This window comes from Anoplophora glabripennis, unplaced genomic scaffold, assembly GCF_000390285.2.
Source record: "Anoplophora glabripennis isolate ALB-LARVAE unplaced genomic scaffold, Agla_2.0 scaffold207, whole genome shotgun sequence".
Taxonomy (NCBI): domain Eukaryota; kingdom Metazoa; phylum Arthropoda; class Insecta; order Coleoptera; family Cerambycidae; genus Anoplophora; species Anoplophora glabripennis.
The window spans coordinates 282,002-308,019 of record NW_019416315.1 but is presented as its reverse complement, the minus strand read 5'-3'; the positions used below and the strand labels follow the sequence as shown (position 1 = coordinate 308,019).

At 33.0% G+C, this 26,018-nt stretch overlaps 3 protein-coding genes across 4 annotated transcripts; 2 read left to right on the top strand and 1 right to left on the bottom strand.

The window, feature by feature from the left end:
* The first annotated feature begins 4,861 nt into the window (after positions 1–4,861).
* On the top strand, positions 4,862–12,515 carry LOC108908535. Its single transcript, XM_018712594.1, has 3 exons — positions 4,862–5,039; positions 5,805–6,137; positions 6,195–12,515. Exons 1-3 carry the CDS (start codon positions 5,034–5,036, stop codon positions 12,513–12,515), a joined length of 6,660 nt encoding a protein of 2,219 aa, XP_018568110.1. The 5' UTR covers positions 4,862–5,033.
* A 1,020-nt stretch (positions 12,516–13,535) lies between these two features.
* Positions 13,536–18,072, top strand: LOC108908551. Of its 2 annotated transcripts, none has more exons than XM_018712617.1 (3): positions 13,536–13,942; positions 14,004–17,189; positions 17,252–17,346. In XM_018712617.1, exons 1-3 carry the CDS (start codon positions 13,937–13,939, stop codon positions 17,258–17,260), a joined length of 3,201 nt encoding a protein of 1,066 aa, XP_018568133.1. In that variant the 5' UTR covers positions 13,536–13,936; the 3' UTR covers positions 17,261–17,346. The 2 variants fall into 2 exon arrangements, with proteins under 2 accessions (XP_018568133.1, XP_018568132.1); XM_018712616.1 differs by having other exon boundaries at positions 13,541–13,838; positions 13,897–13,942; positions 14,004–18,072.
* A 3,455-nt stretch (positions 18,073–21,527) lies between these two features.
* LOC108908543 (N-acetylglucosamine-6-sulfatase-like) lies at positions 21,528–23,638 on the bottom strand. The gene is made up of 9 exons (XM_018712604.1): positions 23,504–23,638; positions 23,388–23,447; positions 23,128–23,334; positions 22,911–23,063; positions 22,682–22,852; positions 22,429–22,624; positions 22,054–22,370; positions 21,877–21,993; positions 21,528–21,752 (listed from the first exon to the last, which is right to left on the bottom strand). Exons 1-9 carry the CDS (start codon positions 23,609–23,611, stop codon positions 21,609–21,611), a joined length of 1,473 nt encoding a protein of 490 aa, XP_018568120.1. The 5' UTR covers positions 23,612–23,638; the 3' UTR covers positions 21,528–21,608.
* Positions 23,639–26,018: the final 2,380 nt, after the last annotated feature.

Genomic DNA, 26,018 nt, shown 5'->3' with positions numbered 1-26,018 from the left:
GGTAAGATATATATTCTGCGGGCGGGGTATCCCATCAAAGATGAATTCTTCTAAAGAACTTTCATAAATGATTATAAGCTATGAGACCACTAAGTTTGTTTGGAACAGTGATTTTATTTCCTTCACGATGGCAATTAAATTTCGGTAAAATTAAAAATTATTGAAACAAGATCAAAATTACAGTAAAACACAATATTCTGTTTCACCAGCTGTGATTGGTGTAATTTTGTTCATTGTAAACTAATTATTAATATTGATGACGCCAAGATTTAGAGAATTTTCGTTACCAGTACCAACCCTGCAATGTTGGTTGCCTAAGCTGAGCGGTCACGTGGCGTGTACATATTTATGAAGGCTATCTATAGTTCTAGTAATATCCAAACAAAACAAAAAAAATGTCCAAAATAAAAGCTGCACCAAATCAATTTATTTATTTAGTTTGGATACACAGTACCAACCAGAGACAACAGAAAGGAATTTATTTTTTCTGTGGTACCAACAGGACAAAGTTCCAATTTAAGGAGAAGATGGAACAGAAAAGCTAAACCTAAATTAAAATAAATACATAAAAAAAGACATCAATCATTGTAAAAATCAAAACATGAAAACAAGACGAAGGTATAGTTTTTCCGAAGTCAGTTGAATATGTAAAAAACGCGTGGCAATAAAATTTAATGTCTTTTATAGGCGCCCTAAAAAAGTTTTCTGCTAAAGGTAAAAAATTATAATAATTTGTATATAATATGTAGAAAATTTCTATTACATGTTACTTCGTAACTGCGAAACACAATATGCACTGCAAGCTGTTACCGTGAACTCCACGCCGCCAATGTCTATCTACCTCGAGTGTCGAATGCGGTTAATTCCAAGAAAGTGACGCAGGGGTCTTCTTGGAATTCTATCTCAACAAATATCGTACTGACTGTAATACATTTAATTTATTCACGGATATCTTTTTATATCAGTTAAATTTATCATCTAGATCCAAAATTTAATTATCTTTCGATTTTTTATGTACAATATGTATAATTTTATTATAGTTTTTCCGAAGTCAATTGAAGAACCAATATCTTCAAGGTATGTACCAGGCTCGGTCGCTAAGCATCAGCTCGGCATTGAAATATTTGAAAAACTTGTTCCAACATTTATTTAGCCATACCCATATACAGATCTGGTCGAACGAAAAGTGCAGGTGGTAGAAATGTATACGGTCAGTTGAAGAATGAACGTGCGGGCAAAGAGCAATGCTCACTGTTTCTCTGGTCCATTGCGTCATAAAATTCAATTGTCGACGAGTCGCCTAGCAGTGCAGTGCGCTAATGCGGAATTTGGAGTGATTCAGATAATTTTAATTTATTATAGGCGACCTTCTATTAATCATTCATATTACAATTGCGAAAGGGAAAAATAAGAGGGATATTTGGTTTACTAATATTATTACAAAAGGGCATTTTGGAGACCTTTTGAAACGGAACAAAACGAAATTTACCATTAATATAATAAAATTGTTTGAGGACATAAATAATTAAAATGTTATTGGTCAAATGAACATATAATAGAAATTTTCTAGACATTATATACAAATTATTATAATTTTCTACCTTTAGCAGAAAACTTTTTTTTTAATTAAATTTGGTTTAGGTTTTTTTATGCATGTTCAACTGACTTCGGAAGAACTATACCAGAGCCACGGAAGAATCTGTCTTCAGTTGTACAATCTATAATATATTAGGTGAGATGCAAATGCTGCATCTATGATCTATGCTATTCAATGCCTAGGTGTTCAAACTGTTAGACCCGCAAAGATATGGCATACTGATGAGAACTAATAAGTTCGAAACCGGCATATGCCTGCTAGGTTCAGCTGACGAATTATTCTAGCCGTTTACTAGATATTGCTGGTATTACTCAATGCTGGTCGGGACAAGTAGCCCGCAGAGTAGTTGTGCAATATCATCAGTTTATAAACCCTACATATTAACACGTATTTATCATTTTGAAGGTGCCGAGCCCCTGGTGGAGTATTTCGTCCCGCGCAGCATCAGCGAGTTCGACCTGTCGCTAACATCGGGCGACGCACCGATATCCACGAATTTCCTGCCCTTGACGGTGAGGGCCCCACGGAAGTCGCTGCCCAAGCAGAAGGAGAAAATGGTGACGTTCGAGGACGAGATGGCCTCCAGACTGTCAGCCGCCGCGGAACTCCAGGACGTGTTCATGTGACATAAGGGATAACAGATAAACAACGTCAAGGGCGCCAAATCCGGCGAGCCGGGCGCGAAGACTAGTGAAACGTGCTCGAAACCGGGCGAGTTTGGTGTGAAAACTGGAGAGTCCGGTGCTAAATCCAGTGACTACGTTAGGGCCAGCGACCTGAGTGCGGCTATTAACGACTTGAACACAGTAAAGAAAGAACTGAAACAGTTCAAGAATTTTAAAATTTGCGAGGACCTAAAAAAGTGCGAGGAGGGGTGTTCTTGCAACGCGGAGGCGGACTGCGACATTTGCAAAGTACTCGATTTTACTCTAAAGAAGGACAAGTTATAGTGGGCCACCGTGTTATTCTGTGCCAAATTTATTTGTAAATCTAGATAGTTTTACGAAAATAAATACTTATGCAAATTGATGTTTGTATTATCCCTTCTGTAGATGATGTACATACTTCAATAAGATGTAAAAATAAAGCAGTTAATTAAAAATATAAACAAAAATTCTACTTTTAGTACTGCAAGCCAAAGTAATGGCGTCGAAACCACAGACCAACCTGATTTAAACACTGACCAATTATAATATGGACTTAAATTACAATTTCATAGGGTTGAGCCAAACTGCGCAGGCAGCATTTGATTCTGCGCATATAATACCATCATGGAAATTTAAAACTATTGAAACGTGCGTTGACAATTATTTCCAGAGAGATCCTAAAGATATAGGTAATTGGAAGGCATGTTTTTGTCTCAATGCACTCAAAACTGCCACTGCCTTTGTTAACTATTCGTAATTTTTAACGTAGCCCTAGTAGTCTAATAAAGTCTTAAAACCTAACTTTGAAAGATTCTATCTTTTTACTTTTTAAGATTAATGGTAAGTTTATAAAAAGGTGGTATTCCTAACTTAGCCGTAGTCTTTGCCCTAACAAGTTAAACCTACAAATTTCAATGTGCAGGATTATAAAAATCCTAACTAGTTTTAGTCCAGACCACGAGTACGCATACATAAAAGTCCGTTGTTTTTATAGTTACGATCTCAATTGGAACCGCATAAAAACATTTAACTCATAAATTCTACGGAATCCATAGACGTCCAGAAAAATTTTGCCCTGTCTCGTCTAGATAGACTATATTCCAAGCTAAATTACCATATAATTGCCATACGATTGTCAAGTTTTTTATGTTTAAAATCGCATTGTAAATATCTAAATATTTTTAATTATAATCATAAAATCGTCAATTTTCTTTAATTTTGATTTTTTCTGTTTCCTCTTTGTACCGTGATCAATCCTTCCTTAATTACGCGATAAATTGTCGATTTTGATATCTTAGTTAATTCGTTAATCCGTTTCCTAACTTTTTTATCACATTGTTCACTATTTTCAATCTTCAAACATTCATATAAGATCCACTTCTTATTTGTGGAAGGGCGAAATGGGCGGTGACTATTAGATGCCTTCATTATAGTCATCTTTCTCTATCGCACGGATTTCTATGACTTACTTTATCGCTCTCACGTAACGGCCGATGAACCATGGGGACTTTCCGACCCTGTATATTTAATATAATACGTTGACATGTAAATCTTTGTTTTTAAACTCTGACTTTGTTTCGATGCTTTCGACAATAACCGGTTCCATTATTTTTGGATTTTCCCGACTTATTTTGTTATCCTCCGTTTCAAAGAGTCTCCAGAGAGCCACGCTAAATTACTAGATAATTACGTATAACATTTATTTTAATAACTATTACCCATTACTGGTTACGATATGAACGATAATATCAACTAATAACGTATAATATAACGTATTATACCAACAACATACCAAGCGAAGCAATACTCTGCACTGCACTGGCAAAGCGGCAAAGCTAAGTGAACCCGTGTACCATACAAAAAAATTATTTACGATCTAGTGGACCAATACAGGTTTTCTTTGATGACTAGCGCGCCGCCGTCAATTCTACATCAGGCGGACTAGTTTACCAATACCGGACTCGCCGAATTGCTATTCGAGTGTAAATTACGAGACACATCATGGTCAAAGCATAGGAAAAAATTTCAGGAGAAGTGCATACGGTCCTGTGCTTTAAGATTTGCAGGTTCCAATTGACATCGTAACAACTATACTTTCTAAGCTGGCGCGATGCTAACTAGTTCTTATACGTAAGTAATCTGTGAATTATGTCAAGATTTTTATAAAATATTACAATGAAGAATGCCTAAGAATGAGGTAAAGATGAGGGCTAAACTTTTATCATGTACCATGTTTTAAACTTTTATCAAAAACCATAGTATAATGGCCTTATTGTACAACCAAAAGAACGGTTGTTCCTTTTTTTAACTCCAAAACTTCGATACTTCTAAACCACCAATAATTGAACAGGAGTTTATAAAGCCAACTTACATTTTTAATGTTTTTTCTTCTTTTGGATTTTTTACACATGCTGTTACATATGCTGTATAATAAAGATCGTTGGTGTTAATAATAATATCCTAGATCTTGTAATCACCGAATTAGAATAATTTAATTTGAGATCCAAACTCCAAAGTAATGGCGTCGGTACCACTGGGCGAGCGAGGAGAAAGGTCAACCTATCTCTTTGTAATATATCCTAGATCTTGTGTGATTCACTGAACTAGTAAACGTACTTTACATTTAACGTAAAGTTAACCTTTAATTTTTATTTTTGTTTATTATTTGATTATCCTGGCATTTTATCCAATATCAACAATGTACTTTGTTTATCATTTGACTAAAATTTTAATAGATCTATGTGAACAAACGAGTTGTATAATGGATTTGTAACTAATTTCGAAAAATAATGGAGGTAAGATTTTTATTGAAATAGTTACCTTTTTAATCATTTTCTTATTAATAAATTATTTTACTAATAATAAAATACGTTCAATAACATATACATTTAATTGACACCACCAAAAGCATTTATTATGGTTTAATGTTAAATTTTTAAATCAAATTGGTTTTTGTTGCAAAAGGACCCCGCAACTATCCTTATGGAAAACCGGTCCCGGTCGAATGTTATGAAACTTTGACGAATGATAGTCCTCAATGTGTCGATCAAAAAAGTCTGCAAAACTACTGTTCTGAGGCTACAGCCTTCTGAAGTTATCGAATCCATGTGTAAAAACATAAGATGTCGCTCGAGCAGTGTGTGTCGCTATCGCTGTTCTTCAGTAGGTGCTTTATCGATTTTCAGAAGACTGAAGGATAATACAGCTATTTTGACCACGGATTTGCATGCAGCACACGAAAATTCAGCAAGAAACAGCCAGCTTGGTCACTTTATATAGAAATTTGCTTTTACTCGCCCATAATTCATTGGACTTGATGGTCATCGAGCATGTGAATTCGATAACTTCAGGAGGCTGTAGCTTCAGAACAGTAGTTTTTCAGACCTAGGTCCCATGGACTTTTTTTGATCGACACATTGAGGACTATCATTGGGCAAAGTTTTGTACCATTCGACCGGGACCGTTTTTCCATAAGGATAGATGTGGGTCTTTTAACTTGTAAAATCATAAAATGCCGTTACATTTATTATTATAAGGTAATATATTTTTATAATCTTCAGATCGATGACAGACTAGCGGCACAAATCCATGGAATCATTAGTTCTGATTCAGACAGCGATTTCGACGGCAAAAGAGATTTCGATGAAGAATACAACTCCTTAAAACCACCTCCATTTGATTACGAGTCAATACGAGATAGAATCGTGGTCATTTCTCAAAGAAAAGTAGTAAACATCTGGGAAGAACGGCAGAAGAGCATACAAAAAAATTACCAAGTAAAAATTCAAGCTACGAGTAGTGAAACAACACCGAAGAAGAAAAAGAAAAAAAAATCAAAGTCTAAAACAGCCAATCAAGTGGAATATGCTGCGATTGCAACTCTTAACTTAAAAGTAAGAAATTGTAATAATAACGAGGAAAGTCAAAATAAACTGAAAAATAATTCACAGCTCTCCAATGGGTCTCCATCCAATGAATCAAAATCACCTAAAAATAAAGTAATGAATTTAAAAAGTAATACCCAAACACAAACTTTTGATATTTTGGATACCATGTCAAACAATCATAAATCCGGTAAAAAGAAAATTACACCCCTTGATATTGATTTTCTTGACAATCCTAGAAAATATGTAACCCATAAAGCTAGTGTAAATGTATGTAAAGGGGAAACATGCGAAACACTGGAAAATACTTTTGAAGAAAGCTATGCAATAATGGAAATAGAGTCTGCGTTTAATGGTAACTTGAACAAGAAAAAAAAGGAGCAACCTCTTAGCTATGATTTTGATAATGATAACGTAGAGAAAAATACTAATCTAACGCAATTTGATGAAAAAAATATAAGAACATGGGACGAGCTAAGAGAAAAATATGCATACTTAGAAAATTGTGCATCAAATAATACTGAGGATTCTGAAGGAGAAAGTGAAGTTTGGGAAACGCCAAAAAGAAAGAAGACATTTCGACGGTTTGATTTTTTCAACTATATAGATAGTTTTGAGGAAAACGAAAGTGTGGGATTGTGGGAAGAGGAACAAAATGTGTTTCCATACCTGGAGGACTGTGCAATAGCTGGAGCAAAATCAGTCAGTGGTATAAATAAACCTAAAAGAGAAAGTCACACTTGGGAAATACCAAAAAGAAAAGAAGAATTTCAACCATTCGATGATTTTCTCAGCAGTACAGAAAATTTTGAGGAAAACGATAATCTAAAAATAAATGAGGAACCATGGAAGGAGGTACAAAAAAGCCTGGAGAACTGTGCAATAGATAGAATAAAAACACCCACTAATATAAATACGTCTGAAAAACAAAGCAAAATGTTGGAAATGACGAAATCAAAATGTGACTTCTTCAGCAACTTTAACTTGAATAAGAACCTGAACTGCATGGATAATATTCAGAGTCATATTAATATAAAATTACCTGAAGTAACGAGCTCAGCAACAGAGGATGTATTACAAGAAAAATTGCCAAATCTTACTGCCGCCTTTCCAGCAAACGTAATAAATTCTGGGTTCATTAATGAAAACTCAAACACTAAGAAAAAGAAATTTCGCCCTCTTGATGTCAATATTCTTTTCAACAAAGGTTATATTGTAGAAGTTGAAAAAAAAACCACAAAAACGAAAAAACCCAAAGGTAAAGCTGCGGAAATATGTGAAATGTTAGAAAAAACACGTAAACTAGAATATATCGACATCAGTGAAGCTAGTATACAATCGCTAGCCATAAAAGGAAAGAAAAAGAAAGCGAAAAAGAAATCAAAACAGTCTGCTGAAAAATCTTTAATGAATACTTCTGACGAAATTAAAAAAGCTACAGAAGAGATTCTGAAGCGAGTAAATCAAACATGCAAAAAAATATTGGAAGAAATAACTGAACAGATGCAAATTATGACCAACTGTCAAGAAAGGTTAAACCATCTCTTAGAGGAATTAACAACGGAAGATATTATTGATAATAAAATTCAATTGTTATTTTACTCTGAAGATGTGGTGGAAGTAAATACATTAGCAACAGATAAGAAGAAAACTAAGAAGAAGAAAAGAAAATCAAAGAAACTAACCGATAATGAACCACCAAAAGATCAAAACATCTTGAATAAATTAACTACTGATGAAGATAAAGTAGTAGAAAGTACGAAAAACCAGGAAACCATGCTGGAGACACAATTGGATCACTTCTCTATCAACGAACTGAATATCGAAAGCATACAATTTAGTTTAAAATACAAGGACATCAGTATAACAGCACCAATTGAAGAAACTAAAACCAAGAAGAGGAGAAAGAAGAAAGGGAAAAAGATAACTACAGAAGAACCACAAAAAATTGATTCTTTGGACAATGTGGATCATGATATTAATTCAAACATTGAAAGAACAGATCAGGACATACCTGTAATACAAATCGTGGAACATTGTAAAGAAAATTCTGCTAATGTGTCTGAACAGCAACAAAAAACTCAAGAAAATATAGACTTTCAAGAAGATATCAATACTACAAAAGGCACAGAAGTATCTAACGTTTCAATAAATACAGATTCAGTAACATCAATTAGCAAGTCTGATAAAGATATAGTTATTTTGGAATATGTTTTTAGTGTAGAATTAAAAAATTTCATACGTAATATAGATTGTTCAAATAATATTATTTTAAACACAAATATCTTCAATTACGAACAATTATACAGAGCATACACTGTTTTTATTCAAAAGAATAATGAGAGATATCAAAGGCTAGTTGCATACAAAATTGCTCTCGTTAAAAATTATTTGATACAAGTTTTTGAAGACTTTGGAGAGATATATATTTCAAATAAAAAATCCACTGTTTGGCTGTACAATATGATCAAAGAATTTGGCAAAAAAACTTACCTTTGTATGTCAGTTCCGGACAACGTTATCGACACCATAACTAAGCCTAAAACAAAAGATAGATTCAGTATAAGAAAATACATGAGCAAATCATATAACAAAAAAAAATTTACCGACGTAATCTTGGAAACTGTGAATTTTATATATCAAAAAGAATTTTCAAGTTTCGGTAAAACGAGTGAAAGTAAATATAAAATATTTAAACAGCTTTGTGCATTTTTTAAACAAAACTTCATAGCACACTCTAAAAATTGGCAAATGCATAAGAAAAATTTAAGCAAGGTTGTCGAAGTCCGAAAAAACTCAAGTGGCATTGGAGAGATTATACTTACTTTTAATTTTGAAGAAAGTATTTCTATAAGTACACGACTAGATATAGCAGCAATACTCACACAATCAATTGAATTCATTTCAAATTTTAATGATGAGCAACTATATAAAGCTTATACGACTCATATATTAAAACAGAAAAACCTAAATATTGACAACCGACATCAAAATACAGTTACACAAACAAATTATTTAGATAAAAATTCCCCAATTTATGTTGAGGCCGTGACAGATCAAATTAGGAACATTTTTTGGGAGCTTGGAAGCAATATATGCCCTAATATATCAATAACGGGTAGCATTGTTGACATGTTAACCAAAAGAAGAAATAGATCTCGAAGAAAAGGAACATGCTGCAAAGGAAAAATAGAGTACTGCGATAATACAATCTCTACAATCCACAAGAGTGAACAGACTATAAATATAATTACAAATAAAACATTTGAGAAAGAGTTTCCAAGTCTTGACGAACGGAAAAGAAATAGTTTCACACACATGCATAAAATAAGTTGGTCTGGATGTAACAACAAGAAGAAAAAGAGAAAATTTGTACCTCTTTTACAATTCACTTCCAAGAAATATGCAAAAAATCACACCAAATCTAATATAAAAGAAGCTAAGGAAAACATACAAATAAATTCAACAATTGAAGCTGTTGATACCAAAATTCCGTCTCCGAACATTCCAATACAAGCTAAAAATTTTGAAACAGTTATGACAAAACCAATTGAAGATATTGAAAAGAAACAAACAATAAATACTTATTTGGGTACATCATTTAGCAAACCTGGCAAAGAGACAGCAATTTTAAATGAAGAATTAAAATATGTTATAGATAACATATACTTTTCACGTAATAACATCATTCCAAACCCAAACATTTCCAATTATGAACATTTCTACAGTTTTTTTATGCAAAAGAATAAAGCAACATATCAAAATCCAGTTTCTTACAAAATTGCTCTGGGGAATGATCTAGTTAAAGATTATTTGATAGAAAATTCTGAAGCCAACATTGTTGAAATATATTTTTCAAAGAAAAAATCCACTGTTTGGCAACATAATGTGAAAAGAAAATTTAGCAATAAAAATTACCTTTGTATGTCAGCGCCCGACAACATTATTAACATCATAACCAATCCTGAAGCAAAAGTTAGATTCAGTATAAGAAAATGTGTAGGCAAATCTTGTAACATGAACTATAATAAAAAGAAAAAATTATCTGACATAGTAACCTTGGATATATATCAAAACGAATTGTCAAACTTCGGTGGATTATATGGACACGATATCAACACAAAGGAAAAGAAAATATTTACACAGTTCTGTGCGTTCCTTAAAGAAAATTGCACAAAAGTTTCAAAAAATTGGCAAATGGATAAAAAAAATTTAAACAGTATTGTCGATACCCGAGGAAACTCAAATATTAGCAATAACTGTTGCTTTGGCGAGCTTACACTAACTTTCAATGTTCAAGAACGCCTTTCTATAATTATACGATTAGATTTAGCAACGATACTGAGTAGTTATGACATAACTGCAACCTTAAAAGAACTTGACAACTATTCCACTAAAGAACATAAATGTTTCACGCAGTTAATTAATGTCATTCCAAATTTTAATTATGAGCATCTTTATAAAGCTTATACGACTCATATATTAAAACCGAAAAATATAAATATTGACAACGGACATCAAAATCCAGTCACAAAAACAAATTACTTCGATAAGAATGCTCCTCTTTATGTTGACGCCATGACAGATCATATTAGGAAAAATTTTTGGCACCTTGGAAGCAACATATACCCTAATATATCATTGACAGGTAGCATTATTGACATCTTAACCAAAAGAAGAAATAAATCTCAAAGAAAAGAAGCGTGTAGGAAAAGAGAAATAGAGTACCGCGATAATATGATCTCTACAGCCCACAACAGTGAACAGAGTGTAAATATAGGTACAAATATGCTTGAGAAGGAGTTTCCAAGTCTTGACGCACCGAAAAGAAATAGTTTCACACGTATGCATAAAATAAATTGGTCTGGATGTAACAACAAGAAAAAGAAAAAATTTGTACCTCTTTTACAATTCACATCCAAGAAATTTGAAGAAAATCATAACAAATATAATATAAAAAAAACTAAGGGCATACAAACGAATTCCACAATTGAAAATTATAATCCGAGCATTTTCCATAGAAAAATTGAAGCTGTTGATACCAAAATTCAGTCTCTGAACATCCCGATAGAAGCTAAAAATACTAATTTTGAAAACATGAAAAAAACTAATACAATGTTAAAACCAATTGAAGATGTTGAAAGCGAACAAAAAAAATCAAAACAATTGCCTGCGGAACTGCCAAGTACTGGGTCTCGTAATAAAGTGTGTCAAAATATTGCTTTAGGTTGTATCAAGAAAAAGGATACATTTAAATTACAAACAAGAAAGAAATATAAAGACAGTATGACAACAATTTTAGACGAACAACAAATAAGTAAAGAAAACGTTGGAATTACAAATCTAAAAAATACAATTAAGGCCAGTTCCAGTAGCGAGATAAACGCAAGTATAGCAACAGTGTACAAAGAAAATTTCAAAAATCCAGAAAACTTTATCCAATCGTTTGATGATTTCAAAAAATTTTTTAAAGATTCGGCTGCAATTCTTGAAGATTGTAAGCATATATCTAAGCTCATTTCTGAACAAATGAAAACAGATAAGTCCACAACTTGTAATGAAAATTTAAAAGATTTTGAGAAAATGTCGAGAAAATTTTTCAAAGTCGCCAACCGTTCAGCTACAGTTATCACAAACTGCCACGAAATGTGTAAACTTATCAGTGAACGAATACAGAAAAATGAGATTTTTTGTAACAACTGTATGGAGAAACCGACTCTTGAGAGAAGTAAAAAACTTCGCTACTGTTTAGGGAATTTAAACAGCAGTCAGAAATCGTATTCTCAAGTAGCGCCAAAACAAAGCGATTTTACCTTTCCGTCCAAACAGCCTTACGAAAAAATTCAGGTTGACAATACATTTGATGCTCCAAGTAGAATAGAAAAAAATACATTGTCTGCAAGTGAGCAAAATCGACACGTTTTAAATAAAGTACTGACATTTTCTGGCTTGCCGGTGCGAAAAAACTTTGAAACTTCTGTAGAACAAAAGCATTGTTCTAAAGATCCTTTGAATAGGGAAAGAATTTCTTTACTATCAAGAACATCAGATAACAAATTTATTTACAATTTGGTAAAGGAAAATAATGATTTTTCTAAATTTGAGAAGATGCACACAAATACATGCTTCGAAAATCCCATTCAGAGAATCGCAGCAAGAAAACGTAGAAGCAACCATGGCAAGACTAGAAAGAAGGAAGTCACTTCATTAATTTCATTACTGTTTGTGATATTTCTTGTGATTTTGGAAATTTTAGTGTTAAGCGATTGGAGAAATTTATCTTTATTTGAGAATATCCTTTGGATATTTGTGATTTCACTTTTTTATTATATCTGTAACAAATATATAAGCATATATGATATTTTACATAATTATGGTATCTGCTAAGTATTTTATGTAAAATTTAAAATTTGTAATTCAATCATTGTATTGTTTTTTTTACAGTGAATAAGATTTTATTGAATATTTCTGAGGATTTTATTGCTATTTGGCATCAAAAATTGGTCAATTTGGTAAAGCTAAATTACAGTATGTCGCTTACGTACAAAATCAAAACTTTTGATTTTACTTGTGTAATCTCAATTGGCCAAGTGTATCTAAAATTATATGCCAGTTACAAGTTAAACATTGTGTTTGTAAGTAGTTATTAAAAGGCAGAGATGTAGTCATTTACTGCTGAGAATTAAGTAATCTACGTAGGTACTAGGTGCTATCTACATCGATATGCATTCTATTCACTTACTTCAGAAAGTGTAAAAGTTCTCTTGGTATAAAAAATGTTATTACACACGACACACTGTAGCCCGAGAAACTAAAAAAACGACTCGTAGTATAAAAAACAAACGATTGAAAAAAACCAAAACCTGATTTTGTTTTCAAACATTACCGGCGCATGCTACACGCATACGCGTTCATGTTTTAACGATACAATGCACACTGCGCAGGCGCTAGCAAAAATCCGCTAAAATTCAAATAGGATGCTTTAATAAAATCTACAGTTACTGTATTTTGTGGCTAAATTCATATAAAGAAGGTTAAAAAAGAGCATACAATACTTGAGTAACAATAGCTGTATTAGAAGGTCAAAGTGTTATCAAAGTAAAGTATTGTATCTGATTAGATACTTCTCATATTTTTAATCATAATTTAATAAGTACTTTTAAACAGTAGAATAGCTAATAGGCTTTGTTGATAAGTTGCAAAAAATAAATTAAATTTAATTGTTCAATTAGATACGCTCGAGCCTCGGGTAATTCCCGCAGAGGAAAATCCTAAATCCTCAAAATACAAAACATACCTATCTAATTTTAGTAATTTACCAATTTACAGATGCCACTGCGATTGCATTGTTGTCAGATGTACAGAAATACTAAAATATAATCTACCACGTTTAAAAATTTCAATCACCATTTTAATTTTAATTAAAAAGAAGTTATTATTAATAAACGTCCTTTTATCATCCGTACCTTCCGTTGTAGTAAAAAAACAAAATTTAATACTGGTCCAGTGTATTTGTATAAAATGTGCCTACGGTTTAAACATCTGTGGCAAGGCAACAGAGTTTGTAATTTCTCCTAACCTTATCTGTCTGTACTTTTTTCATGTTTGGTTTCTGCTTTATCAATTTCTAATTAATGTTATCTCATTAGGTATTCGCTGAAGTCCAAGTTCAGTCAAGTGATTATTTGCCAATATTTGTGGAAATTGTATGTATGTATAAATCAAAGCAAATTTTATTTAAAGTATTTAAACATTGAACTTTGGACAGAACTTCAGGAATGGATTTGTAACATATTTTCGATGAAATAATGGAAGTAAGAACCTAATTTTCATTATATATAAATGCACATTTTCTATTATCTTATGCATTTCTAGATTGATGATAGACAAGCTTCTCAAATCCATGGGATTATTAGTTCAGATTCAGACAGTGACTACAACAGTAGAGAATTCGATGAAGAATACTACTCTCTCAAACCTCCCCCATTGGAATACGAGTCAATTAAAGATAAAATTGTTATCGTATCTCGAAAACAAATAGTGAATGCTTGGATGGAACGATTAGAAAACTCTGAGAAGAACAACGAAGAAAAAACTAAATCTGTTGGTAACGTGACGCTAGTAACCAAAACGAAAAAGAAGAAGAAATCAAAGTCTAAGACAGTTAGTAACGTGGAGAGCTCTGGGATAGCCGCAGTTAGCAATGATAAAGTAAACAATGAGTTCTCTGAATTAAAGGAATGTGTAGAGGATGAAATTCACAATAAACCGGGAACCAGTGCAGTGGTTAGTAATGAAGCTTCAAGATATGTAATACTTCCTGATCTACCTAAGAAAGTAGCACAGAAAATGTTAAAAGATAATGCTCAAAAACAAGTATTTAATAGTCTGTCAAATGAAAGCTTGGGCAGCTTTGTCAGTACAAAGAAAAAAGAAGCAACTAAAATTAACTCGCCAAAGATATTTTATGATTCTGATACTCTGAAGAAAGTGGAAGAAAAACTGAGCGGACTGGAAAATGTTTGGCACTCGGGATTGAGTGACAAAATTGTCCTGCAAGAACAAAACTTACAGCGTCAGAAGGAAAGTGAAATGTATGAATTTTGGATGAAATCAGCTCGTATGGCAGTAAAACCAGAACAATCACTCAAAAAGGAGGGTAAAACTGTTAAAAACAACGGAAAAACCAAAAACGAATCAAAAGCATTAGTTGTAGAAACACAGAGTACAGATCTACCAAAAAGTATTAAGAAAATTAAGAAAGAGGCTGCGGAAAAGGAAAAAATGCAGATCAATAGCAATTCTAAGAAAAACTACATGCAAGAATTAAACTTACAGTGTCAAAAAGAAACAGGAGGTACAAATCTACCAAAAAGTAATAAGAAAATTAAAAAAGAGGCTGCGGAACAGGAAAAAACGCAGATCAGTAGCAATTCTAAGAATAACAACACGGAAGAGTTAAACTTACAGTGTCAAAAAGAAATCGATATGTATGACTTTTGGATGAAATTGGCGGGTGTTAATGTGAAACAAAAAAAAAACGTAGAGAAAGAGGAAAAAACTGTTAAAAACAATGAAGACACCGAAAAGAAATCAAAAAAACTGGTCGTAGAGTCACAGGTTACAAATGTACTAGTACACGATAAGGAAGTTGAGAAAGGGTCTGCAGAAAAGAAAAAAAATGAGGTTAGTAACAATTCTAGGGAAAACGACGCCCAATATTCCAATTCAAGACTTCTAGAAAAAGAAACGATGGAACAAGTGTGGCATCTTAATAATTATGTTAATAATCAAATTACCGCAGCGTCATACGGCATTGAAAGCCCTACTAGGATTAATTATGAGACAGAAAAAGTAAATACAATAATAAAAGCTAAGAAAAAAATGAAAAGAAAGAAGAAAACTAAACAAGCAGACGACGTATCAGTAAACCAAAGTTTGATGAACGAGGCAGGTAACGATGAAGTCATTTCACTAGAGAATGTGACCAACAAGGCTGAAGGTAACTCTCTGGTGCATACAGGTCCTAATGAAACCATAGAAATGTCTCGTAACGAAGAAAAATATAACCCCGAGCTGCTTGATATAGATCTCGTGGAACGAATTTGGTTTCTGCCTGATAATGTCCATAACAAACTTCAGTATATTACCGAAATTCAAGCAGCAGCAGTTGGAGAAATTAAAACCAAAAGGAAGAGGAAGAAGAAATCAAAACAATTAGTTGTCGAATCGGGAAGTGTGAATCAGCCGGAAAACGTTAAGGATATTAAAAAGGAAGAAGCGCAAATCATTGAAAATTTTAAAGAAACCAGCATGGAAATATCAAACTCAAGACTTTTAGACACAAAAACTACAGGAAACCTGTGGTATTTTGATAATATTGTCGATAATCAAATTCAGTGGTTTACCACACTATCAAATGGTATTGAAAGCGACCCTAGAAATAATAATGAAATAGAGGAGACAAGTACAGCAATAAAAACTAAGAAGAAAACTAGAGGAAAGAAGAAAAGTAAACAAATAACCGATACATCAGTAAAGGAAAATTTGAAGAACGAGGCAGGTAACGATGAAATCAGTTCGGTAGAAAATGCGACTAACCAAGCTAAAGGTAACTCTCTGGTGCAGACAGATTCTAAAGAAACCAAAGAAATATATCATAATGAAGAAAAATATAACCCCCAGTTTCTTGATGTGGACGTCATGGAACAGATTTGGTTTCTGCCTGATAATGTCCACAACAAAATTCAGTATATTACCGAAATTCAAACACCTACAGTTGAAGAAATTAAAACCAAAAGGACGAGGAAGAAGAAGAAAAAATCAAAACAATTGTCTGTGGATCTACCACCTGAAATTAATCCACATAATAAAGTAGGCCAAGACCTTGAAAAAACAAATGAAGATAGAATTCAGATGGAGGAGCAGCAAACAGATAATTCAACAGTCGTTTTGGAAAAGCAACAGATTGCCCAGGAATGTATGGATGCAAACACGAAAAGAAATGAAATTATCAGTCACGAGGATATTCCGATAAATAATGACTTAGAGACAACATTGAATCACCCAACAACTCTTGAAAACCCCGACTGTGTCTTTGGTGAGGAATTCAAATATTTCATACAAAACATCGATTGTGAAGACACTAGCATTGTTCCAAACTTGAGCGCCTTTAAATATGAACAATTACAGAGAGCGTATATGGCTTATCAGGAAAAAAAAAACGTTGCCAAAAGTGGAAATGTCGTGAACAAAGTTGCTACGAAAAATCATACGAGTGAAAGGAATATTGTTCGGCACTCTATCGAGAATCCAAATACCATGCTAAACGTCTATTTCATGTCTACGTCAATTCCGAATTATTCAAACGGGAATTGCATAGCATATCTTGATGAAACAAATACTGTTAACGGAATGGCAAAAGTATCGGAAGAATGTCAGATAAAGGAGAGAAATCTAGAAGCAGTCAATAGAATTACAGAAAATTCAGTTCCCGCAGTCTTGGAAGATACTTCTAATGTTATCAATATTCATTCCTCTCCCAAATTTTCGGAAGAAACTGTGAGTACTAGATTTAATTCTGAAGGTGAAACTAACATAAATATATCGCTTGATAATTTCAGTCAAATTGAAAAGAAATATTGTATAAGTGATTCAATGGCAGATTTGAAGACAAATTCAGCGACTACCAGACTTTGCGATAACACTTTCGCTACATCCAAAGATTTCGACGAGTCGTTTGGAATTTTTTCCAGAACTTACAACGATGCGATAGGCTTCGATGTAATTTCAACATACAGTGTTGATAAATATAAACAGTTATATAGAATAATGTATGAAGGAAGAAAAAAGGACAGTTCTGCTGGTAATGAAATTAAGAAAACAAAAAACACGGTTCAAGACGCTAACGGACTTTGGTATCATTTAGACACTTCAAATGATGACTTTAAGCACAATTCCCAGATAACACCTACATGTAGCACCTCAACTTCCGGTCAACATAATATGAAAAACGATTATGGTGTTTCTGAACAAGGTACGAGAAATGTACCAACATTTTCCTGGAGAGGTGAAAATTATTGTAGCCGTTCTTCCAAACAAGCAGAAAACAGAAATAATTCCAATGTGACAATCGGAAATGAAACGCCATACTATGATGATCCTATTCGTAAAATAGAAGCAAGGGATCATACGGGTAATACTGAGAATGCAAGGGATTTATTAATTTTAGCATTGTTTCATGTTTTTTTAATTTGGGCTGTGGCCTTTGTTATTGCCAATATGATAAAGAGTGTCGTTTCATTTTTGTATGATAATATTTTTCTTGTGGCCTTTGTAATTTTTATGTGCGTGAAATTTAAGTCTTGACGGGTGTGATGTAAATAAAGTGATCATGCCTCTCTTATATTTACATAATTATATATTAAAATTTTACAAACTTTAAGGGTTTTATTTACTTCCACCCTACTATTAAGAAGTAAAAACAGACAAAAATCAAGAACATAATAACATGCGAAAAATTTAAAAAACAAAAAAAAACAGAAAAAGAGATCTCCACGTCAGTTGATCTTGGGTAACACGAAGTGTAAGCAAAGATGTGCAGTAAAATTTTTTTATAACTGATATACAGGGTGTCCGGAAATTCATGCAACAAAATTATAGATTCTTAAGACAAATTTAGGGGACCCGTATTTTTTCTTTTTGCCAACTGGCCCCATCTTTCGGAGTTACAGCCCCCTGAAATCTGCCCCTAAGAAGTTTTTTTATATCTCAAAACCATGTTGTACGAGAATCACTAAATTTGTTACATAGTGACATGTGGAATCTGACAGTGCTACGCTTTTTGGCGAGAAACCACTTTCGTGGGCCCCCTTGTCTTTGGAACCAGAAAAACCAGTCTATCGTCAAAACCGGTTGGTGGAACAGATCAGATAAGTGTAATTCCTTTTGGGGTTAGTTTTTGGCCTTTGGGAGGGGGGGGGGGGGTGTTGGGGTGCGGATGGCGTGACAATATTTTTTTTTAGAATGTAGGATAAAGAACTATCTAACTGTAATGCTGTTGTTTTTATTTTAACGCAATTTATGGCCAACTAGGACACGTTTTTTTTGACGTCAAAACAGCTAATTGGTATTAGCAATTTTTTTCCAAAAAACAGTTTACATATTCTCCTTCAGCATCCCTTAAATTGTCTTATCACCAAGTTTTAGCAAATTGGATACATCTTCAGATGAGCACTAGTTGGCCGTGTATTGCATGAATAAAAAACAGCAGTATCAGTCAGTTTTTTTAAACTACCCCAAAAAAAATTTTTAAATCTGCCAAAAATAAAGAAACTATACAGGCTTGTATTACATTTCGCGACATCATGTAGTGCTCGCCTGAAGATGTATCGATTTTGATGAAATTTGGTGGTAAAAGATGTTTTAAGGGAAGCAGAATGAGAATATTGAATATGTAGTTTTTAAAAAAAAAAAATTGCTAATACTAATCATCTGTTTTGACGTCAAGAAAACGCGTCCTAGTTGGCTGTAAATTGCATTAATAAAAACAACAATATCACAGATAGTTTTTTTTACCCTACATTCCCAAATAAAAATTTTGGAAATCTGCCAAAAAATGAAGTTACGGGCTTACATCATATTTAAGCGTGACACCCTGTTTATGCGTTTAACCCCGCTTTAGGGGTTAAACGCATAAACAGGCAAGTTTGGGGGAGGGGTTAAGGGTGCGGGTAGTTTTTTAAAAAAAGGAATAAAAGTGGCTAAAAACAAACAAATCATCTACTGGAGTTTTTATGATCGTAACTTTATTCCAGAGTAAAAAAATAACTCGTATCCACAGCAATTTTCAATTTTCACCGAGACCACTTTTTAATGTACAGTTGACGCCACCCAAATGTGAACGCATTTTGGTAGTTATGGAAATTTTATCTGGATTTTATCGTAGTAAATCAGACTTTTTTTAGTGGTGTAACACAGAGAGGGTATTCTTATGGATAAATTCAACCAAGGCATTCTCTTCCGCGTCACTGGAAACCTTCCCGACACCTTGCCTGATAGATCTTTGTAATTATTGTTCTCGCCAGCGTTGTTTAATATAAAATATACAACTCTTACTGACATTTAAAATCAGCAGCCACTTCACTCAAACTAATCACTCAAAGAGTGATTAGTTATCGTGATTAGTATATTAGTATTAGTTATAGTGATTAGAGTAATCACCTAATTACTCAAAGACCAATTATCTTCTAATTTAGCTATAGCCCTTGTTCTATGCGCTTCAATTAAATGCTCCAGCATATTTCACGTTACTTGTTTACATTTAATTACGTTTGCTCTAAATGACATATTTGACAACTATTGAATTTTACGACTATGATTTGAAGTTTAAATTACACGGTACAATATTGCCGTTCACATTTGGGTGGCGCCGACTGTACCTAATTAGTACATGGTCCTTTTATTTGCAAAGAACATCTTTTATTTTGTAAATGTGCAAATATTTAAATAATTTTTGTATTTAGTCAGGCAATCAATTATTTTAAAATCAAGGTATCCATTATCTACCACTTCTACAACACTGATTAAATTAAAAAAATTAAAATATATAGAGTGTGTTAATTATATAAGTATGCTGATAAATTTTTAAGACGCGATTCTTCGAGTGATTTTTGCCGTGGTTCCATAAAATAATGGTTTTCAAGATACAAGGTGGTGTAATCAAAAAATAAATCACCTCTAAAATATCTCTGAAAGTGTTCTATGCAGAATGATGAAACTAATGACTTGGCATGTATCTCCAGAAATTTGATACCAATGGATATTTTGAAAATGAAATTACAACGTGCAACTTGGGCTTTTCATGATTATATTTTATTTAAAATTGTAGTATTTAAAGAAAAATAAATCATATGAACTTTTTTATCAAAAAGGAGTAATTCTGTTGTTTAATGAAGTGCTTGGTAACGTTAAGGGGTTTGGATTTTTTTTATTGCATATTCTTTACATTAAATCAAGAACACAATTCTACAAATTTCCATAAGCATTGTGAAATTCATTCAACAGTTATAGGTATTTAGAGAGAGGCTACCTCAGATAAAGAGCGATGAGTTATAAGAGAGGGTAGGATGGCTCGTAGCCAAACATCAACTGATATTTTGAAGAGGTTAGAAGAGACCTTTCAGGATCCTGAAATCAACAGCTTAATGTACATAACTTAAAAAAAAAATTAACTAAATGCAGCAATCAGAGACTTGAAACTTTAAATGCGATTATCTCAAACTATTTTTTAAAAACGCCTTTGCCTTAGCCAGGATTATCCAATTGTTAATAGTTGTTAATGAAAAAATATATATAAATACCTCAAAATATGCACTTTTTAATGTCATTAAGCTGATAAAAAAATTCATTGAATATATTCCCTTACTGAAAGTTAAAAAGTAATAAAATCAAAAAAATATTTTTCCTTGAGGTAGATTCATCATTCTGCATCAAATGTCTTCAGAAATGTCTCAAGATTTTGAAATTTTTTTTTATATCAACACAATCAAAAACTATCAATTTCTCAATTGAACACTATCAATAACCTTTTTGATTTAAAATCACTTAAAAATCATGTCTTAAAATTTGCAGACGTACTTAATTAACACCCTTTATTTAAACCTTAACCTTCAATACTATTCTGCAAAACTTCAAGGATAGAACATTGTTTTAAAAATATTCAAGAAAAGAAATTTTTTAAGAAAACTGTAACGCCCCGTCTAAAAATAAAAACATTTTTTAATATAGTAGGTACATATAACATATTTTTCAAAAATCTACCTACTTTTCCTAAATATGTATTACAAAAATATTAATATTCTATTAAATGTAAAAGGCAATGGGAATTAAAAAAAAAACTTTTTAAATATTTCAAAAATTTAATTATGTCAAAACAGAAAATGCTGAAATTAAACAACTTAATTACAAATCAAATCGCTTTCACAACCAACATCCACTTCCACGACAATTCTGAAAATTTTCCAATAATCCATCATACTCTCCTACTACGCCCTTATCCATTTCTGCATAAACATTATCAAGTTCGTAAGGGTCTAATGTTAAGTTATATGCTTCCCTAAAATGCTGCAACAAGGTAATATAAATGTAAATCTATGAATACTTGCGAATCTTGAAATAGTTCCCCTCTCACAGAAACATTCACTCAAAACATGAGAAATCTGTCTATTATTAGTAGAATTTGGCGTACCTGATTGTCTCTAAAGCTGCAATATTTAAACTTGTCCGATTCGGACAATGTAACTACACACGTGTAAGTGTTATTCCTGGAGTCTTGGCACTTGCACCACTGATCGACAATGCAAAACTAAAAAACAGAAAATGTCAGAACTAGTGTTGAAACGTACTTACAAAGTACGAATCTCACCGACAGATTTTCATCGTCCTTCCAGGGACAACTTGAATCGATAGTTGTACTTTCACCTTCCCCCCAATACTCAAAAAATATCTGCCTCGAGGGCAGTTTTGTCTCATCCGAAAGCAATGCTTCTTTGAAACTTCTGCCATCCATGAAATCAGGAATTTCGGTCCCTGCCAAGTCCAAAATCGTAGGGGCTATGTCGACTAATAAAATAGGATAATTTTCAGTGATTTTCAGTGGTATATCTGGCCCACTGATGATAAAGGGTACCCTTATGTCTGTCTCGTAAGGCTGACGTTTGTCCCAAGGCTGAGCAAACTGGCCTAGAATCCAAACAAACTATGTCGAAGAATTAAATAGCACGACATAACAAATTATTACCAATATGAAAACCGTTGTCTGAAGTAAAGATAATGTATGTATTTTCTAGCTCCTCTGACTCCTCTAATTCTTTAAAGATCCTCTCTACCATTTCATCGACTGCTAGCAAAGTTTGCTGCCGATGTTTATGTGTTTCGTCTAAGATTGACACGTTTGAAGGTAAATGAGAAGGTGACATTTGTACTAGCCAGTGTTTCTGAAGCACACACAATTTGAAACTGCAAATAAATCAATAACACAAACAGAGACATACCTGAGATGAGGTGAAGTTGAAAGATGGACTTCTCACCGCTTTTACCTCTGGAAACATATTTTTATGTCTCTCTGCAGGGGTAAAAGGTGCATGGGCAGCTGGTGGAGCTACTATCATAAAGAAAGGTTTGTCTGCAGGTTTATCTCTTAGAAAATCTATGCTGTAGTTCGACTAGCAATAAATACATTTTAAAATTATTTACAAAACTATAATATTTATAAATGTTTACCAAGAGATCAGTTAGATATACATCTTCATGGAAGACTTCTGTACCATTAACAGACAATGTGTAATTGTAATATTTTGAATTCCCTTGTAATCCAATCCACCAATCATACCCTTTTGGTACATGCGAAATTCCACCAGCCTCTTTTGTACCATACTTCAATTAAAAAATACAATAAACATTCTAATTTCTTATATTACTGATTATTTCTATCACTTACTTGATTCATATATTTACCAGCATAAAATGTAGTGTAATTCTTACTATCCTTAAGAAGAGCGACTATAGAATACGGTTCGTGATGCTCTTGCCAGTATGGACTAGAACAATTTCCTTCAATGGAGTTATTAAAGACTCCAGTGTTATGAACAAATTTTCCAGTAAGAATACTACTTCGACTTGGGCAGCAAATCGGAGAATTGGCAAACTAGATATCACACTTTTTTACTTTATCTAACGATTTATACAAAATTTACTTACTGCATTGTTAAACACTTTTCCTTTCCCACCGATTAATTCCAGGGTTTTTCCCATGGGTGTCTGAATATATTACAATATTTATTAAACATTCCAATATTTTTTTTGTATATACTTACTAATCCATCAAGAATTAAATCTTGGTCATCAGTTAAAACTACAACGAAATTTGGGTGAGCATTGGCAGCGAAAATATTATACACTAATAATAATAGAAAAATTGGCATGTTGCTTGGATATTAGCTACAATTGAATTAAAATGTAGTACTAAAAAATTTGCTTAAATAAGAAGATATCATCCATAGTATAGGTCAATGTGTAAGTAGTCAATACTACATAATACTTGAAATTCCAAGATAAAAGAAATTACTTGGAATATAAATGAAGGTCTTTGCACGTAGCACTTAAAATATAAAGAAAAGTTTAAGTATACACAATTTTGATATTTCTGCTATGCAGCCAGAAATACACTCGTCAAACAGGGTTAAGTCGATCAAAAATAATGATTTTTTTTGAAATTACGTCTCAATTACTTACATTATTTTTTTGAAATAGATAATGTAGATTCTGTAGACAATCTTTCGTATGATAAGCTGGATTAACTTTTTTTTTGTGTGCATTATCTGCATTATTTTGAAATGTGATCGACTTTACCTCTCATTGTGGGGTAAAGGCAATCACTTACTTAGAAACATCGACTTTGCCTGTGAAATGGGTAAAGTCGATCACGAAATATTAAAAAAAAAATACGAAAAAAATGATTTGCATATTTTTTTATGAAAAACAACCTTTAGAAGTATAAAAATATCTTTTATTTTAAGTCTTTCTTACACAACCTTAAGTTTATAGCTCAAATAATATAAACAACATTCTCAGGGATAATATAAATCAAAATAGGAACTTTTTTTTAAACTTAATTAAAAACTTTGGATAAAATTTGACTAATAGCTAAACAGTTGACTATTGCTGTTCGGAGATTATTTTCGTCATAATTTTTTTCCAGATGCTCCAAGTTTCTTTTTATAGTTTTGAAGCATCTGCAATAAACCATTCACTTCTATTAAGTGTGACATTTGTCACCCTGTCCCCTAAGAAAATAATAATGACACACCACTGGTCTTAAGGTATTTGACGCAAAAAAGGCCTTTAGTTTTTAGCAAACGAATCAACAAACATTTAAATTTGTAATGAAAATGATCGCCTTATCCCGTAAAAGTACAATTTTTGATATTAGTTGCTACATTTTTCCAAGATGATGAAAACATTATTATTTTCTTATTGATATCTGTTCACAAATAATCGAACTATAAGAATACTAGCATGCAGAACTAGGGTTGCCAGATCTGCGGGTTTGACCCGGAGTCTTCGGGTTTTGACGGTACATCTTCGGGCTCCGGGTTAACATGTCATTTCTCCAGGTTCTCTGGAAAAATCGTGATTTCTTCGAAAACATTTCCCACATTTCATGATTCCATCCTTTTTTTTTAGACATCAATTATTTCCTCCAGGTGTCAGTCATGAGGTATTTCTTTTTTTTTTTAGGCATCAACTATACAAAAGGGTCATGTGTCTCCGGGTCTGTCATGAAATAGATCTGGTAACCCTATGCAGAACCCGTATTGTGTACTACCTTGCATGTGTAATCAAACGTTTTCGTATGTTTCATATCATGATACATTTAAGTTTTATAATTGTTAATCATTTTCTGAGTTCGTACTTTTTATTTTGCCGAATGTTCACACTTCTCAACACAACAGACATAAGTGCAAACCCCTTCACACATTATAACAATGACATAACGCAGCAATCTGATCACACTGATCACAGGCCACAATATATTTGGCTGCACGCAGTTGGTCGACTTTATCCCTACTAATCGACCTGTTTGACGGTACATATCCATTACAGGACACTAATGTATGTGTGACGTATTTAATGACTGTGTTGTGATTGTCAATTGGTAATCATCCAACATCTTCTACGTATGAATGTTTTTTTATTTTGACACACACGATTTGCAGTGTGTATGAAGTATTTTTGTCATAGTATGCGGGGCAAAATTCACCTATTTCAGATATTCGCAACAATTCTACAAAAGAAGCCCTTGTAGCACAGTTCCCGCCATTCTCAATTTTTCACCAAACTTTCTAATGTTTGTCACGGAGGCTCCGCAGACGTCGCAATTGCCAGAACAAGCACGCTGAACGCTGCTCCAATCATGAAGACAGATGTGGAAATTCACCAATGTTTTGAAAATTTTCTCCGATGTTTCTAAAATTTACCTGACATGACACCTATACTCCGCGGTCGAAATTATAGAGAGTGACTCATCGCTAGCTTTTGGACTAATAAGGGGGATGAAGTGTGCCAGGAACGAAAATCCATTGGCGTGTCTGAGTAAAAGGCAACAAGATATAGAAAATATTGAAAAAAGATAATAAAACATAACATCTAATATTTTTTACGGTTTGCTATAACAAGCACTTTGATCCATTTTAATTATTACAGCATTTTAAAACGTCCCAATTGTGTTTTTTTAATTTATAAATTTATTATAGCCATGGAATTAGACCCCTCGTCTACGCTTATGCTATGACGTTTCTCAGGACGGGTTAAATCAAGTCCGTTTACACC

Bases quoted from the DNA above. Each gene is read 5' to 3' on its own strand.
- LOC108908535 (XM_018712594.1), top strand. The intron at 6,138-6,194 runs GTAAGAAATTGT...AATAATTCACAG, and splicing joins TTGCAACTCTTAACTTAAAA to CTCTCCAATGGGTCTCCATC.
- LOC108908543 (XM_018712604.1), bottom strand. From the start codon at position 23,611: ATGCCAATTTTTCTATTATTATTAGTGTATAATATTTTCGCTGCCAAT. The intron at 22,853-22,910 runs GTAAACATTTAT...ATTTATTGCTAG, and splicing joins TATATCTAACTGATCTCTTG to TCGAACTACAGCATAGATTT. The intron at 21,994-22,053 runs GTGAGATTCGTA...TCTGTTTTTTAG, and splicing joins AGGACGATGAAAATCTGTCG to TTTTGCATTGTCGATCAGTG.